The 18,657-nt window shown below is 38.7% G+C and overlaps 1 protein-coding gene across 1 annotated transcript in view; it reads right to left on the bottom strand.

The window, feature by feature from the left end:
- Nucleotides 1–648: 648 nt before the first annotated feature.
- LONRF1 (LON peptidase N-terminal domain and ring finger 1) overlaps nucleotides 649–18,657 on the bottom strand; it is a 45,150-nt gene continuing 27,141 nt past the window's right edge. Inside the window, exons 4-12 of the mRNA XM_065947272.1 lie at nucleotides 18,207–18,356; nucleotides 17,430–17,670; nucleotides 17,232–17,328; nucleotides 15,258–15,372; nucleotides 12,131–12,252; nucleotides 9,620–9,778; nucleotides 9,340–9,502; nucleotides 4,656–4,808; nucleotides 649–2,255 (exon numbers count right to left, since the gene is read on the bottom strand). Of these exons, the coding sequence (XP_065803344.1) occupies nucleotides 2,097–2,255; nucleotides 4,656–4,808; nucleotides 9,340–9,502; nucleotides 9,620–9,778; nucleotides 12,131–12,252; nucleotides 15,258–15,372; nucleotides 17,232–17,328; nucleotides 17,430–17,670; nucleotides 18,207–18,356 (1,359 nt within the window). The 3' untranslated portion in view covers nucleotides 649–2,096. The remainder of the gene's footprint in view (nucleotides 2,256–4,655; nucleotides 4,809–9,339; nucleotides 9,503–9,619; nucleotides 9,779–12,130; nucleotides 12,253–15,257; nucleotides 15,373–17,231; nucleotides 17,329–17,429; nucleotides 17,671–18,206; nucleotides 18,357–18,657) is intronic.

Genomic DNA, 18,657 nt, shown 5'->3' with positions numbered 1-18,657 from the left:
GTGTATAGAGACAGAGACCATGTACTCCTGCTCTGTGTGTGTGGGGACACACTGCAGAAACATCACAGATGGAGATCTAACACCAGGCAACTCCTACTGCCATGTGATACATAATTTGAGAACTATATAGGTAAACTCTTTATTGATACCACCCAGACACTATTTAAGTTGTTTAACAGACATTAGATAGTTTATTACAAGAAAGTTCAACCTAATACTTCAGAAACTATTCACACGGTACTTTTGGGAAATTGCTCATTCTTGGAACATTTTCTGTACAACTATTCAAGATTCTTGAGTAGCATAATTGTGGGGACAAAGGGTGGCCCTCTAGGCAGTCATTTCTGCCTTTTTGAAAAATAAAAACATTTGATATTAAGATGACTTACTTATAGTTGAAAAATTCTAGCTGAGAAACTGGAGACCAAAGGAGTTAAAACTGTTTAGTCGAGAGGAGTCAGTAAGAGTCTTATCTTTATCCTTAAGGGACATAGATATTTTTAAAAATTATTTTTAATTGGAGGATAGGATAATCATTTTACAATGCTGTGCTCATTTCTGCCATACATCAGTATGAATCAGTCAAAGGTATACATGTGTTCTGTCCCTCTTGAGCCTCCCTCCCACCCTGACCCACCCTCTAGATTGTCACAAAGCACCAGGTTGAGCTCCCTGCATAACATAGCAACTAGGGACAGATCTTTTAAGAGGTTGCAAAATGTGTTTTAGAGGATGGGACTAGCGCTTCCTTAAGACACTTCACTGTTTGGTCAAAAGATGACCAAAAAAAGTATTTCAAAAATATTTTGTAAGCTGTATTATTTACATCTCATAACACAAAAACAGTAAAGAAAACTCATGTTCTTTTTTTGACATTGACCTAATAATTAAGAAAAAAGTATTATGAATTTAGCTTTTATTCAAAATTAAATAAGCAAAAGCAAAATTTTTAAGAAACTTTTTACAAATTACTTACATAAAAGAAAGTTAAGAGGGACAGTCACAAGTCTGCAACAAATAATTACAAAAGTATCTAGGGCAGCATGAATACAGACCATGTCACAGCATAGTGACCTAACTGTGATATGAATAAGGCATAACTAACATTTGCACCAAGACCAGGATTTAAAAAAAAAAAAAAAACATACTTTAAAAGCTTAGTTCTACATTAAGCTTCTTCTCTTCCCTCAGATCCTTAATGGGTTTATACTATGTAATTTTTTTAAACAAACACATCATGTCAAACTATAAATTACACAGATGGGCAGTTAATGTGAAAAGCCCCCCCGCTAAAATGTACAAACGAACTGGTACTGAACTGAGTTCTCGATTTACCTTTATGTACAGTTAAGTGTAAACCATATTTTCACAGTTTTAAGTGTTTTATGAATAGATGCACAGTACCAAGTCAGGTTTGCAGTTGTTCCTGAAAACTGGCTCTAGGTTCTGCACCCGATGCCCGTCGGCTGTTGGGATGCAAGTATTTACATAAATAAGAAACTGTGTCATAGTCAATGGTCAAGACGGTTCAGCAAGAGCGGTATTTCCGACAAAGAGTGATACTCAATACCATAGCTTAAATACTTGTGCAAAGTAAGCATTAGGACAGAGAAATCTGAGGCAAATTCAATTTGCAAAAACTTGTATCGCTACTGTTGTAAACTTGGGCAATAAATGACCCTCGGCAAGTACTGCTCTCTATGGCTTTTTTTTTTTCTTTTAAAATTTTAAAGCCAGAGAAAATGCACTCATACTACTCACACGTGCAGAGACACACACACGCACGCACCCACCCCACATACACACACACAGTTCTCATTTCATTTAGAGTATGGTACATAGTGCAACTTCATCACAATGTAGAGGTTTAACACACATTCGGTGTGTGTTTTTCTGTGCAAGTTCTTAGTGGTCTAAATCCTAGTTGAAGGTATTCATTTGCAGAACCACATGACTCAGGAGGTTGAAGAAAAAAAAAAAAACGAACAGTTTCCTTACATTTCTTAAACCAGCACTGGATGTGCAAAGGCAGCGGACAACCTGGCCGTCACCCCAGCCAGATTAGGGTAATTTTAGAGGAGGATCCAAGCAGTTGGTTACTTAGATTGGTCTCTGGAAAAATAAGTCAGTATATGTTGTATCTTTGTCAACCGTTCTTTCAAAGACTTCATTGACAAAACCGACAGCTGATAGCGGGGGTCAACAGGAAGGACAGCAAGAAGCCACCAACACCAGGCCGGTCCATTAGGGATTGCCTAAGAAGAACCCACATTTTATAATGTTAACAAAACAAGTAGTTATGTAGGCCCAGCAGCAACATACCACCACCAAGCTAATCTGGATTGAGCAGTTCACAGTGTCAGATTCTCTATCTAAATACAATCTCCCTACTGGTTTCCATCGTGATTGTAGCAACTAGTACATTCCCACCAACATTCCCTTTTCTCCACTCTCTCTCCAGCATTTGTTATTTGTGGCCTTTTTAAATGATGGCCAGTCTGACCTGTGTGAGGTAGTACTTTTGATTTCCTCATTGACCGATTGGTTTTTTAGTAGCATACTGTTCAGTCTCTATTTAGTCATTCTCACTTCTTTTCTTGTAGTTGATTTCTGATTTCTATACTCTTATTTGTTGAAAGAGGTTGGTTCTGTGCCCTGCTATGTGCACTTGAAGAGAATGAACTTTTTTTTTTTTTTGGATGTCTATTCAGAGAAGACTTTTCACTATTTCTTTTAGGATAGGTTTAGTAATTACTGTATTCTTTTTACTTTCCTGAGAAATTGTCTTTCATTCTATTCTAAATGATAATCTTACTGGGTTGAGTAACCTTGCAGGTTCTTCCTTTCAGGGTTTCAAATGTATCTCGCCACTCTTTTCTGGTCTGCAGTATTTCTGTAGAGATATCAGTTGATAGCCAAATTGGGGGGGGGGGGGCGGTCCCTTGTAATAAACTGTTTTCCTCTTGTTACCTTTAGAATCCTTACACTTTTGCCATTTTAATTATAACATGTCTTGGTGTAGGTTTGTTTGGGATCCTCTGTGCTTCCTGTACCTGGAGATGTGTTTCCTTCTTTAGATTTGGAAAGTTTTCAGTCATAATTTCTTCAAATACATTTTTGATCCCCTTTTCTCTTTCATTCCCGCCTGAAATCCCTATAATGCATAGATTGGCCCACTTAATTTTATCCCATAGGTATCTTATATTGCTTTTTTTTTTTCCATTTGGTTTCCTGTCTGCTGTTTTGATTGGGTAATTTCCATTATTCTGTCTTCCAGAACACTTATTATTTTCTTATTCTCGCTTCATGATTCCTTCTGCTATTCATTGCCTTCAGCTTAGCTTTCATCTCAGCAAATGAGTTTTCTAATTTTTCTCAGCTCTTTATAGTTTCTAGTTACTTTCTAGAACAATCTGCATTTATGTTGATAGCCCTTCTTAATTCCTTCAATTATTTTCACTGCCTCCTTTTTGAACCTGGTGTCTACTAGGCTGAAGAGGCCTCTATTTCATTGTTCTCTCAGGGAATTCGCTTGGATCTGTTGTTTACTGTGAATGCCGCCTCTGCGTCTTCATTTTACTTACAATTTCTCTTACTCTGGGTTTAGGAGAAACAACTAGGCACTGTAGTCTCGAACGGCTATTTACAAGTGGGAGCACCCCTGCACAGCTTGTGTGGGTTTAATAGATTTTGGCTGGAGCACTGTTTGGTTTGGACGCCCGCTGCCTCTTTCCTCAGGCTGACTGGTCGTCGCCCCTCAGTGGGGGCGCGCAGGCACGCAGCTCGTGGACGCTTCTGGAAGGGCGGGGGTTGGCGCCCACTCAGGAAACCCTCGGCGGCGGCAGGGAGTGCGGCCACCTCCGGAGTCCGGGACGGTGGTCGCGGCTAACACCCCCGGAGCTCGGCTAACACCCCCGGAGCTCGTGTAGTCAGCCCCCTGCTGCCTGAGAGAAGCTCCTGTGGTGGTCCTGCGCTCCCCAGCAAGGGCGCCCTGCCTCTCTGGCAGCCAGGCTTCTTTCCGTGCTCCCCCGGCAGGGGACACCACACCCCAGCCCCTTCAGGCTCTCCCCAGGCAGCCAACCCCGTCCTCCCCGCAGGGTCTGACCTCCGAAGCGCCCTCTTTTCCCCGCTGGTCTCCCTGCCACTGAGGGACCTCCCAGGAACCGTTCCTCCGTCACGACTCCCTCCCAGGGGCGCAGGTCCCATCCCAATTCCCTTCGCTTTTTTTTTTCTTTCCTGCCTGGTTATATGGAGATTTTCTTGCCTCTTGGAAGTCTGAGGTCTTTCTGCCAGCGTTCAGCAGGTGTTCTGTAAGAATCGTTCTGTATGTAGATGTAAGTTTGATGTGTCTGTGGGATCTTGATCCGACCTCCCAGGTCCCACATTTGACTCCATATCCCTCCTTCTGAAAAATCCTCACTAGAGGGGCTTTCTCCTTCTCTGACACCCACTCCTAACAGACATCTCAGCTCACACCTGTTTCCTTTCTCTTCCCATATAAGATGCAGTGGGTACCACTGTGCTAGAAATATACGGTCATGAGTCTAGCGACAAGACAAAGGAAATGTTGAATAAGATGAAGAAACTTAAAAATCTTCCAATTTAGGTTTACACACAGAGTGAAACTTTTGGAAACAGTATCAAAGTCATCGTACCTGGAGGTTCTCCTCCCGCCCAGGCATTGATCCAAAGTGCTGAAGAATCTGGCTTCGAAATCTGTCTCTTAAATTCTGAAACCAGCTGCAGGCTTGAGAGTAGACCAAATCGTGAAGCTGCCGGAGGTTCTCTATTTCATCTTCATTCTCAACCTAGAAATACAACAGTAAGATGTCTGTATTTAGTCTTCCCATCCACACTACCAATGTTATAGAAGTGGCGGGAAAATATTTAAAAAGGAATACCTGTTCCAATGCTGAATTAGAGTGTTATTTTTTAAAAACTTCCCATTTGTTATTGGAGTGTAGCTGATTAACAATGTTGTGACAGTTTCAGGTGGCCAGCAAAGGGACTCAGCCATGGGTATACATGTATCCACTCTCCCCCAAACTCCCCTCCCATCCAGGCTGCCACGTCACATTGAGTAGAGTTCCCTGTGCTCTCCAGGAGGTCCTTGTTGGTTATCGGTTGTAAATAAACTAGAGCGTACATGTCGATTTCGATCTCCCAAACTATCTCTTCCCTCACATTCTTCCCCCCCTGGAAACCGAAAGTTCATTCATCTCATTTCTTTTTAGATTCCACATACAAGGGATGTCATATAATACTTCTCCTCTGTCTGACAGTTCACTCAGTAAGAAAATCTCTAGGTCTATCCATGTTGCTGCAAATGGCATTCTTTCCTACTTTTTAATGGCTATGTAATATTCCATTGTAGATATGTACCACTTCTCTGTTGATGGGCATTTAAGTTGCTTCCATGTCTTGGCTATATGCTCAGTATTATTCTTATGAACACTGTAAACCTCACACACATTTCTGCCTCACACAGTACCAATAGGCCAGACTGAAAAAGACAGCAAGGCCTGACCTCCCAGCACCACTAACCTGGCCTTGCTGAGTTAGCAGTGCCACACTGCAGAACCCAACTAACAGCCCCAAGCTGGGAGGGGTAAGATGGAGAGTGAGTTCTCAGATAAAGGTCTACAGGGACTGGGAACTCATCTCTATGGATCAAGGGCCTTTGAAAGCAGTGGAACAAAAAAGCAGAAGAATACAGTTGCTACAATGAAAGGAAAGATTGGGGGAGGTCTCAGGTACAGATCTGCTGTGGCAAAAGTAGGAAGAGGACAGAGGAAAAGCGTAATTACAACTTTTACCAGGGAGTTGGGTCAAAAAACCAAAACAAAACATGCAATAACGTAGCATAATAAAGCCAGAATATCAAAAGATAGGGAATACATTATGCAATGATGAAATTCTGCTGTAAAGTCCTACCTCCATCCCCTCTGTATGCCCTTTGGAATACTGGTTCATCAAACTGCAAATACAAATTTAAATGCGTTGGCCTTCCAGCCTAAGATCCAAAAGACTAGGCACATAAAACACAGGTGGGAAGATTGAGCAGTAACTCATCCATCTCATATTGATTTCTTTAACACACACGCCTATCCCACTTGCTCTGTGCCAGAGAGCACTATATTTCACATACATTAATGCATCTGAACAAATACTGCCTTAGTCAGCCTTTCATATCTCAAGGATGACTCAGTATAAAAACAATGAGAGTCTAAAAAACATCCTGATATATAAAAGGTAAGACTATAGTACACAAGAGACAAAAGAATGTAACTTTATTTTTTAACAACTTGAGATGAAAAATAAAACCAAAGATGAAAAAGCTTTTTCACAACAATGTGAATGTGCTTAATGCCACTGAAGGGGTATTGGTACAAAAGCAGACATATGGATCAATGGAATAGAAATGGAGAGCCCAGAAACCTACAATCAATCAATCTTTGATAAAGGAAGCAAGGGGTATTGGAAAAGTTGGACAGCCACATACCCTCTCACCATACAGAAAAATAAACTCAAAATGCCTTAAAGATTTAAACCTAAGACATGACACCATAAAATTTCCTAGAGGAGGTCATAGGCAAAACATTCCCCTAGGTGTTAAGTCAGTCTCCCAAGGCAACAAATAAAGAGACACTCATCACTGCTAATTATTAGAGAAATGCAAATCAAAACTACAATGAGATACCACCTCACACTGGCCAGAATAGCCATCATTAAAAGTCTGTAAAGAAAAGGGAACCCTCCTTCATTACAGGTGGGAACGCAAGTTGGTACCGCTACTACGGCAAACTGTATGGAGGTTTCTCAGAAAACTACAAATAGAATTACCGTATGATCCAGCAATCCTACTTCTGGGCATACCTCCTGATAAAACTATAATTCAAAAAGATACATGCACCCCTATGTTCACAGCAGCACTGTTCACAATAGCCACGACACGGAAACAGTGAACGGATAAAGATGTGGTGAACGCCGCTCATGTAGAACCAACAGGGTCTTACTGTACAGCACAGGGAGGTCCACTCAATACTGTGTGGCAGCCTCAATGTGAAGGGTGTCTGAGGGAAATGGGTATATACAGCTCTGGCTGATCCCCACTGCTGTCCACTTGAAACTGTCACAACATTGTTAGTTGGCTATACTCCAAAATCAAATGAAAAGTTAAAAAAAGTGGTCCATACACACAATACTCCTCAGCCATAAAAAACTTAAAAATGCCATTTGTAGCAACATGGCTGCAACTACAGTAAAGTGAAGTAAGGCAGAGAGAGAAAGACAAATACCATGTGATATCACTTATATGTGGAATTCAAAATGTGACACAAATGAACCTATGGAACAGAACCATGGACACAGAGAATACACTGGTCCTTGCCAAGGGAGGGGGGATCGGTGGAGGGATGAAGGGAGAGGTTAGCAGATATAAGCTTTTATATACAGAATGGATAAACAAGGTCCTACTATATAACACAGAGAATTATGCTCAGTATTCTATAATAAAAATGGAAAATATTTAATTTTTTAATATTTTATGTATAAATGAATCACTTCACTGTTCAGAAATTAACACTGTAAATCAACTATAATTCAATTTTTAAAATCTTGATTAAAAAAATAAACATGTTACTTGTTAAAACTATTACAAAAGAAAAAAGTATCTAGTTTCCAGCCTTATGAAATTCAAGGGGCCAAACCATGAACTTTGGTAAACAAGGAATGATAAAAATCATGAGTTTTGGTTAGAAAAAGGAGCTAAAAAGCTGGCAGAAGTTTTAAAGTTATGGAATTTCCTTGCAATAACAGAATCTAAAATGTTATTGAAAGACAGAAAACAGAAGTACAACACCAAGGGAAAAAATAGCCTTGATATAAAAAACAAATTTGAGATGCTTTCCCAGAATGAACAAGAAATCATTACACAGATGAAGCACTAAGATGAAGAAAAATTATTAGACATTCCTAAAACTACAACATACAGAATTCAGTTTTCTAAACATCAAATCCCTAACACTTTCAATATTCTATCATACTGTCATATTTGTATTTCATATACATATATGGTCAAGGAATTTTGTCAGCAAATACAATATATGGAGATGTAAATTAGTTTTACAAAGAATATCACCTTTAGGAAATGAGTCCATTAATCAAATATGCTAAGGCACAGACTATATCAATCAACTCAAAATCCCAACTCAATACTTCTAGCTCACTGCACAAAGTTTTCCCATAGCATCTTTATAATAAAATAGGATAGGCAGTATCAGATTTAATGAAGTTCATCAGCAGAGAAGCTTATCAAGAGTGCAATGATAAAACACAGCACTGAAGCTAGACAGCTGGCTTTAAATTATCATCTTGGCAAATTATTAATAATTAATACTCCTGAATCCTACTTTCTTTACCTGGTATCTGACTTTTGAAAATTCAGTGAGCTACTGTTTATAGAAATGCCCAACACTAACACTCAGTAAATGCTGCTTGGGACGATCAAGCAGATCAATGAACAACTGATAATACAAGATTTTCTGATTTTTATAATTTTCTAATGCCCTTCCAAAGAAAATTGCCTTTAATTTGATACTTATAATATCTCAAATCATTTTTCTGGTACCTAAACTAACTGCAGATGCTAAAGCAGGTACTAGAAATATCAAAAGGGTAGCGTTAACCCTATTCAAGAAAATTATCACACTAACCCTCCCCAGGTAAGATATCACCTATAATTATACTGATAGTGCTGTATCTGATGCTCTATAGAGTTTGTGTGTATGTTATCACTGAGGTTATCTTAGGCATATCTTAATATATAGAACCATTCAAGGATTTCATGTTTACCTTTACATTAAAGTTCAATCTACTGCTGACTGTATCAGCTTTGACTACCAATTAATTTAAAAGCGCAGGAATTAGCAGGTTTCGTAAGTTAGGTTGGAAGTTCCATTCAACACCCTGCTTTTGTTAAGTAACTACCATTCAGCTACACATGTGACTACATTCTAGGCACGGTGGTGGGTGTCAAGGCAGTAGAAATGAACAAAGTCTAGGTTATGGTCTCCCAAGTTCTCTTGGAACTCACAGTGATTAAGAGCAAGATGATATGAAGGTCCACCTGAAACTGTCACAACACTGTTCATCAGCTATCCTCCATCATAAAATAAAAAGTTTAAAAAAAAAATGAGAAAAAGGTAATGGAGCTAATTTGCCTAAGTACTGATGAGGGTCTCTGACAGGAAGAACTGGTTAACGTGCCTAGAAAACTGCAGGCCTGTACAATGCCTAGGACAGAGTACACCTATGCTGAAAAAGGGTAGGTTTTAATACCTTAATATCTTCCAGGTATTCAATGTCTGCAGTGCAATATCCATCTTTCATTCCTCTTTTTAAAACCCTAAACCGCTTTCCTCCAACGGTATCAACCACAGACCTTCCATCAGGCAAGAAATGTACATTTCTAATTTGTAGCATACAACCATAATCTGCAAAACTAGAAGAAAAACTCCAGTTAGTTAGTACCCAAAGTTCAAGCCACAAGCACGCATGTTCTCAGCAATATTCACAGAAAATTCAAGAATCAATAAAAACATTTAGACAAAAAGCATACCTATTCTGTGTATCACTGACGCACATCCCAAACTGTTTAGTTCCAGTTTGTATACTTCTTCGAATCATCAATCTGTATCTTGGCTCAAATACATGAAGAGGGCAAGGCACAGTGGGATAGGCCATAGTGCAAACAAATATTGGAACATTCTTGGTCAAGCTGAAGAAGAAAATTGCATTATTATATATCAGAAGATACAACAAAAATGAGCGAAACTTTCAATAAGTAATAGAAAACAAAAATTTACTCTAAAATAGCAGGTAATTTTTATTCTTGGCAGGAATAAGAATCAGCATCCCCTTCATTTAAGCTTACGTTGATACAATATTAACCCTAAAACTGTTTGTAATCCTCTTACAAGTAAATTCGAATTTACAGAGTTATCACTTAGAGCTATGTACTTTTATGGAAAAAAAAGCAATGGATTATAACTATTTTATATCAAAAATCTGTTTAAAATATTTGTAACATGACAGAGTTATTATCCATACTCTTAGATAATAATAAGTTTAGTCACTAACATATTTTCTCACTAACAAAAGCAGGTAATTCAATGGCATAAAATTTTTTCCAGATAATTTAAATGATGCATTTTAATTCCCAGATTGGCAGGAAATATGAAGGATAAAGGCAGCGCTAAGTTTCTCGTTAATCTAAAGAAACCCTTTGGCAAGGGTATGGGGGAAAACTGGCAGCTGACGGGGGCAGTTTGAAACAGTACAACCATACCGAAGAAGAATTTGGCTATATACATCAAAAATTTTTTAAAATATTCATATCCTTTGAACCAACAGGTGTACTTTTTCCTGCAAGTATTGTAAGAATGTTCAACGTGTATGGTAGCCAAAACTTAGAAGCAAAAAAGAGGCAACCAGGAAAATAAATTATGATGTAACCATAAAATTAGATACTATATTTAGACTTTAGATTAATGAGAAAAGGAAGGCATTGAATAATAGGAGTAAAATAATTCCATCTTTGTTTCTAATGTATTTATATATATTAAAATTGGGAAGGATATATGCCAAAATGCCAGTGGTGATTACCTTTGAGTTATAGATTATGGCTCTCCCTCCCCCACCCCCAACTAATATTTTCTACTCTTTCTTCAGAAAGACCACAATGTGAAGTCTATATGTAATACACATTTAATATACAAGTCCTAATTCCTCTACTTTAAAACTGTGTGTTTTACCAACACTAACAACTCTTATGAACATAAAAACTAGGGAGGAAAAACACAGCCCAGTATATCTTTTAATTAGCAAAACTTGTAAGTACCAAAGAATGAGCTACTCTTAAGAAAATAACCCAGTTAGTACACAGCAAGATTGCTGAGGCTTCTCTCCATCACACCCAGCTTCCCTTGCATCACTACTCCTGTCATTCATAAATTCCACTCTTTGTGGGAGGTCTGGTCCTGTCATTGTGTTTAAATATTTCAAATATATATCTGAAACTTTCTTGTATCCAGCTTTTTGCAGTGTTGGTCCAAAAGGTATATAATCCACACATTAGAATATTTTCTATCACAAAGGCACAATAAAATATCAGTTCCATCAGAAGACAAACCACTATCAACTTCTATAAAGAAAAGATAGAAACCTTTCTTATATTGAAGGCCACCGACTCGATGACAACATTTGGTGGACACATACTAAAAACAAAAAGTCTGTGAAGCACAGTTACTTTTTTCTTAGAAATAAAAAATGTTTTAATTTATATTTAAAAAACTAGAAACAGCATGTAAAAATTACACTTCTGGTCTTCAGTGTCCAGTTAAAAGAAAGTGGGAACAAAAAAGAGTTAAGAAATTAGAAACCCAGTAAAGAAAGTTGGAGGCCGAAGAAAATGGTGAAAGAGGTCAAGTCATGGAAGGAAGAGAAAAGAAGAAAAGTGTGAGAAAGCAACAAAACCAGGTCCAGATTACCCAGCCCTGATTAGCTTTTCATGTGCTCTCGGCAGTACCCTGTACCACGGAATCCCAAAGGTTTTCCACCTTCCTGATACTAAGTCAAGTATGTGAACGGTCACTATCTTCATTGAGAATTTAGCCCCTAAGTCACCCCTTCCAATTTCTGTCTCAGGTCTCAAGGTCCCACCCCCTTGCAAACCTCTGATTGGCTACTCCCCCTGCCAATCCAGGCCACTTACCCTCTACTTTCTCCTGTGGGCGGGGACTGACGGTTGAGGGCCGCAATTCCCAACCACCACCTCCACCAGCCTGATGTCCCTGGGGGAGCCCCCCACCCCCGCCTAAAAGACTGCTTCAGTGTGGAGAGCTGTCAGGAAGTCACTCCCAAGAGAACATCTGAAGTTACCAAATAAACCTGAACACTTCTGAGTGTTGAAGACAGGGGAAATTAACCAATATTTGTCTACGATATGCCTCTGACTAGACTGGGGTGAACTCCAGACAGAACCCAGCTGGCTGTGAGGAGGCTTCTCCTCATTATTTCAAAGGGTGGTAGTTTGATTTGATTATGTTCATTTGTATGAGAAGAAACTTACTGTGAGAGTTCAGCAGTTTCTTCATCATATATTTTTTTTCTCTCAGACAGCTCATCAGGCAGATACTTCACTATTAAATCTTCCAACAGCTGTGTGACACAGTACCTCCTATCTGCTAGATACTGAAAGACAATATTATTTTACATTCCAGCACTTCTTCCCCTACAGTACAAAACAGGTAAAACAGTTTAACTGATATAGTAAAGCCTTTATTACATATTTATACAGTCACTTCTGAATTCATTAGTGAGGGGGAATAATACAATGGATGATGCTAAACTGGAAAACCTGCCTGAAGCTTAGCTCAAGAGCATTCAAGACACATCTGCAACCTGAACCAAGTTCTGCATAAGATGACCCTTGTCTTGCTATGATCACACACCATTAACAGCAGTCAGCACTGCTCCTGCTGTCTCCCACACCAAAGGTAAGTTCCTTCTGACAGTGCATGCGTATCTGAAATTAGCATTTTAATTGAGAAACAAAAATAAGGAATAAAGAAAATAATGCATTTGCCTTATTTAAGAAAAGCAAAGCTGCTCCCTTTTTTTGTTCCCCATTTCAGTGGCAGTTTCCAGATAACTTTTCTTTCAGATTTTTCTTCTGTTGTCATCCCACAATGACTACGGATGCCCTTATCAAGAGGCTGCTTTTCCTATGTGAGCCACCCTCTGGATAAGGTGGTCCATTTGTGCCACTCCCATAATGCTCTGAACGCTAACACCCTGATACATGTTTGTGTTACTCTGTCTTCCAACTGCCAAAAGCCATCTGACTATCCTTCAAGGTCTGGCTGCAATTTTACCTTTTGCATAAAGTGTTCCTTAATTATTTTTCTGTCTCCTAGGAATAACCTTTAATGTATAGAAGGCAGCTACCACACCCTGCACTATATTAGCTGGACAGGGATATATTATATCTCTGTAACTAAACTAACAACTGCATAGGGCCAGGGACCAGATTCAGAGTCTGTACAAACTATATATATGTGTGTGTATGTATATATATGTCCAATACCAATTTGCTTAATAAAAGTAATGAGGAAAACTCTTGTGAGACAACCACAAGATAAAGAGAAACCAGCTTTTCTTCTAGATCCAGCAAAAATAAGGGTTTTGTCAGTATCTAATGAAGTACAGAGTAGAAAATATGAATGGTGGGTAAATGGCTTATACTTGGGGTTTTTAAACTTGAGCATGAACCATGGCTTGTTAAAAATGTAGACTGCTGAGCCCTCACCAGGGTTTCTGATATAGTGGCTCTAGGGAAGGGTCTGTGAATCCGTGTTTCTAACAAATTCTCCTAGGGGATATAGATGCTGCTGGTTGGGGGGAACATACCTTGAGAACAACTGGGCTATTGACTGGAGAGATGTACTCTTGAGCAGATAATATATACATATACATAGATAACTTGAGTTTATTATAAAATTAATCAAATTAGAGATATAAAAGCAATTTCAAATTAATAAAGTTGTTTTAAAACTTAAGACTCATGTATTAAATTTGGGAATATGGCCTCTCTTCCATTACTGGTAAGAATCTAAATTTCTACATTACTTGGGACCTAGGCAATCTGGCAATTGGTTTTAAGAGCCTTAAAATATATGGCCTTTGATTCAGTAATTCTCCCAGGAATTTATCCTAAGGAAAGAGTCAAAGACACTGACAAGACACTGACCATAGAATACTTTAAAAAAAAAAAAAAAAAAAAACTTAAATGCTCCAAAACAGAACAATATTGTATCGTTGGACTAGTATGCTGCTATGAAAAATCCACATCTTGAAATGCATTCAGATGAAAAAATGACCAAAATAAGTAGGAAGAGCAGAAAACTAGAGCATATTCATTTGTCCGTGTAAATGTATATTTAGACTTTACCAATTATACATGGTGTCTTCAAGTCAGGACAAAGGATAAAGTTGTTTTTACATAGTATGCTAGTTACGTTTTTAAATAACATCCTAACTCTTGTTTTCCTTAGAAATTCAGACATTCAAGGTGCAATAACTCTAAATTTAAAGCATAGTAAGTATATAAGCATATCTGAAAACTCTGAAAAACCAGGAAAGATAGCATGTTTTAGACTCTGTTTTCAGATAAGCTACTCTAAAAGTTGTAAATGTAAAACTCTATAAGAATAAAGATTTTAGGTTTCCCAACTGTAAACATTGTTTTTTGTGTTCTACTACATATAGGGTTGCTATGTTGTATGAAATGTAACAATACATATATATGTTATGTACAGAGCTATGCTTTTTACATAGGAAATAACTATTTTTAATAGCAAAATGATTTTCATCAAAATTTTACATCGTATTTGCAAGACACTTTTTTTCTTAAAATCTAGAGACAGAATCACTCTCCTGGATCAATACTACCACTGCAACAAGAATTCTAAGGCTCTGGCCTCACCTTTGAGGACATCAAGCAGGACTGAAGAGGGTGCTGCCCTCCCACTGGTTACAGAAGAGACCCACCTGAGATCCAGCTGTTTTCTTAGTGCAGGTGATCAGTGCAGACCACCTGCCAGACAAGGAGGGGTGTGGGAAGCTGTGCCTCCCGCTCCTTGCCAGGCTGCCACTTTCTAGAACTGTGCTGTCCAATGTGGGAGCCACTACTCACATGTGCCTACTTAAATGTAAATTAATTAAAAGTAGTCCCTCCCACACATGTGCCCAATGGCTACCATATTAGACAGCATAGATACAGAGCATTTCCATCAATGTAGTAAGTTCTGCTGGACAGAATTGGTCCAGATGTTAAAGGGATTGACTGAGGCCTAAAATCCAACCTAAAAATAGGGGTGGGCTGCTGGGCAGTTGAGATTCCCCAGTACTGTCATTGAAATCAACATATTCCTGACCAGGTACTTGATCACACCTCATCTGTTTAAAAAATTAAGTATGGGGATTCAGTCTTCAGACTCTGCTTTGTCCCACCCTCTCCAAACACACTTTCCTCCAATACTAGCAGATGGGTAAAGAGACATGCATGATCCCTTTGGGTCAATCAATATGTATAATGTAATTTATTCTGAACCTAATAATCATTATTTCTATGGCTAAATAGAAATCAAACCATGTTGCTACACTTAAGAGCAATAAGCAAATACACAAATGCTTACCTCTTTTAAGCTTTCTTTGCAAAGAGGACAATATGGTGTGTGATCTAAACAACGCTCAAGACAGTTCTTACAGAATGAATGTCCACAAGGGGTTGTCACTGGCTCAAAAAACAACCTGAAATCAACCAGAATAACATGTTTGTTCTCACCATAAGCTGTCCACTGGAAAAACTGAACAAATAATGTAACCATAACACTAGCTTCTGTTTAGAAGAGGAAGGAGGGTTTGACAGGCAGGAGAGGAGGGAAGGAGCAGTGGTAAATGCCAGGTACAGCCTCCTGAACTGGTTAAAAGTTCACCATCATCAGGGGTACCCTGCTTGGAACTGTACCGACTAATATAACCACCACTCACAGGGGCTACTAAAGCCTTGAAACGGGGCTGGTCCAAACTGAGATGGGCAGTACTTCTGTATTATTACTTATTCATTTGTTTTTGTATACACTCATCACTTTAAAACTGGTTTTCTTAAAAAGCTTATAAAAGCCTTACTATATGAAATTCATTCAAAATAATCCACTGAATATTACCATTGAATCCTAAAGAAAACTGATGCTCAAAACCAGATGTGATACTCAAACAATATGGAAACACTAATTTTCCTTACATTTTAGTTATTTCCTGAAACATAATACTTTGGGAGTTCCCAGAAGTATTGTTAGATGTATAGGTACTTCAGAAATCATCGGGGTCTGATCCCTTCACCTCAAGATGAAGCAGCCAAGGGTCAGAATCAAGGGACTTGGCTCAGAAATAGCTGGTGTGGCCAGTTCCAGGTGCTTTACACACTGTTCCCTTGCCTCCACCACAATTTATGTAAATGGAAAATGTTCTTTCCAAATTATCTGTCTTAGAATTACAAGCATTCACATAATGGAGATCCTTATCCAATGTTACTTAAAAAGGATTTTGGAGTTGACACATAAACAAGATAGAATCACATACACACAGTACATCATTGCATTCTTACCCAAATCTAAAACCATGGAGTCTCAGTAATAACATGTATAACTTTTATAGTACAATTCCTCAGATACTTTTTATATTTTAGTCATTTGATTCTTATAAGACTTAAATACAGCATGGTGGTAAAGAATCTGCCTGCCAGTGCAGGAGACATAAGAGAGATGGGTTCGATCCCTGGGTTGGGAAGATGCTCTGCAGAAGGAAATGGAAACCCACTACAGTATTCTTGCCTGGAGAATTCCATGGACAGAGGAACCTGGTGGGCTACAGTCCACAGCGTTGCAAAGAGTCAGACACAACTGAAAGACTGCATACTTGTGCACACACACACACACAAATCCTGACACCACTTTCTAAGTAAGTGAAAAGTCAAAGTTAGCTGCTCAGTCATGGTAAAGAAAAGGAATGGGCCCACCAGGGAAGCCCCTTCTAAGTAAGGAAAAGCTAAATAAGGTTCAGAGATTATGTTATTTGCCCAAGATGTGAAAGGAAAACCGAGCACTAAAATTCTTATCTTTTGATTTTTAATTCACTACTCTGTTACTTCACCTGCTTATTCTTAGGGTTCAGTTCAGTCGCTCAGTCGCTCAGTCGTGTCTGACTCTTTGCGACCCCATCGACTACAGCACACCAGGCTTCCCTGTCCATCACCAACCCCTGGAGTTTACTCAAACTCATGTCCATTCATTGAGTTGGTGATGCCATCCAACCATCTCATCCTCTGTCACCCCCCCTTCTCCTCCTGCCTTCAATCTTTCCCAGCATCAGGGTCTTTTCCAAGGAGTCAGTTCTTCGAGACAGGTGGCCAAAAGTACTGGAGTTTCAGCTTCAGCATCAGTCCTTCCAATGAATATTTAGGACTGATTTCCTTTAGGATAGACTAGTTTTATCTCCTTGCAGTCCAAGGAAGTCCAGTTCTTACAGAGTAGATTACCTTTATCTACTCTGTGCTTTATTTATTTACATTAATATAAAATATTCATCTCATAAAAATTTGACATACTTACCTCATGCAGAGAGAACACTCAAAATCTGAGACATCTATTAATTCTTCTGGGACATCACCGTAAGTTAATGAAAACGTACAGACTTCAGTGGGAATTTCTATTAAAACAAAGAGAGGGGGTTATCTTTTTTAGGAAAAAAGTTTGGAAGCCATTCTGAATAAATCAATGTGTTCTGTGTGAATGTAGTGAAATTTTTACCTCCCTGTCTTTTCAGCTTATTTCTTCCATCTTCATTTACAATCACATCCTGGTCTAAGAGAGACAACTTTCTTTTCAGCAGAACACCTTTCTCTTGAATACAAAGTGAGGGTTCCGAGGACACTCTTTTTAAACAGTCCCCTCTGGCAGGCATGTCTGTTGAATTTATAGCCTGTGCTGACCGAGCACGGTTTAGGCTTCCTTTGACAGGCTCTGAGGTGACCTCTGCTATTTCTTCATTCTACAAAAAAAATGCAACAAATGAGGGTAACTGACTATGTTTTTACTATCCTTATTGCTCTTGCCAAGAACCAAACTGAAATGGAACTGTGATATCTTGAAACGTTTATTTTATTGTTCATTTAAAACAAAACCAACTTTTAATTCTAAAACCCTGGCAAGTAAAGAATTTTTGCCAGGACTTAGAGAGCCCTGGACATCAAGCTGACTTCTGTCATAATGAGGTTTAAGTAGTTATGCTAATATAGTTGTTTCTACCACAAGGAAAGTAAGATAAATACAATGTTCTGGTTTTTTCCAAGAGACAAACATTTCTGACATTCAGGTGATGTAACATTGTGATTAATGAGCAGATATGTCACATAAAAGTTTTTAGTGTAAAATAAAAGGTCACAGATGGAATCCTATTAAGACAAGCCTTACTAAGTTGAAAGTACCTACACAGATTTTAGTATTAATATTTGAAACTAGGAAAGTGAAGATCTTGTAAAGAAAACGGATACACTAAGCCTATGACCGTCTCTTCTCACCCCTTACCTGCTCTGGGCTCAGCTCACTGGCAGAGTGAGACTCTTCCATCACTGAAGGAAAACTGAAAGGTTTGTTTTTAATACATGGTAATGAACTCCAGGAAGAGTCCTTCAGGCCTTCTTTTAAGTTTTCAGGTGATAATAAATCACATAAAATCTGTAAGGAAGGTATCATAAAGAATAATGAAAAATACAAAATATTTTAAGGATAATTTAGTTACTTAATATTTAAGAGGGCTTCTCTTGTGGCTCTGTTGGTAAAGAATCTGCCTGCAATATGGGAATCCCTGGGTTGGGAAGATCCCCTGGAGAAGGGAAAGGCTACCCACTCCAATATTCTGGCCTAGAGAATTCCATGGACTGTATAGTCCATGGGGTCGCAAGAGTCGGACACGACTGAGTAACTTTCACTTACCTCACTCACTCAATATTTAAGAATTTCTGGAAAACTTCATATG

The sequence above is a fragment of the Muntiacus reevesi genome, chromosome 10, assembly GCF_963930625.1.
Source record: "Muntiacus reevesi chromosome 10, mMunRee1.1, whole genome shotgun sequence".
Lineage (NCBI taxonomy): Eukaryota > Metazoa > Chordata > Mammalia > Artiodactyla > Cervidae > Muntiacus > Muntiacus reevesi.
Note: the sequence above shows the minus strand (reverse complement) of the source record. Positions and strands in the feature narration are given on the sequence as shown.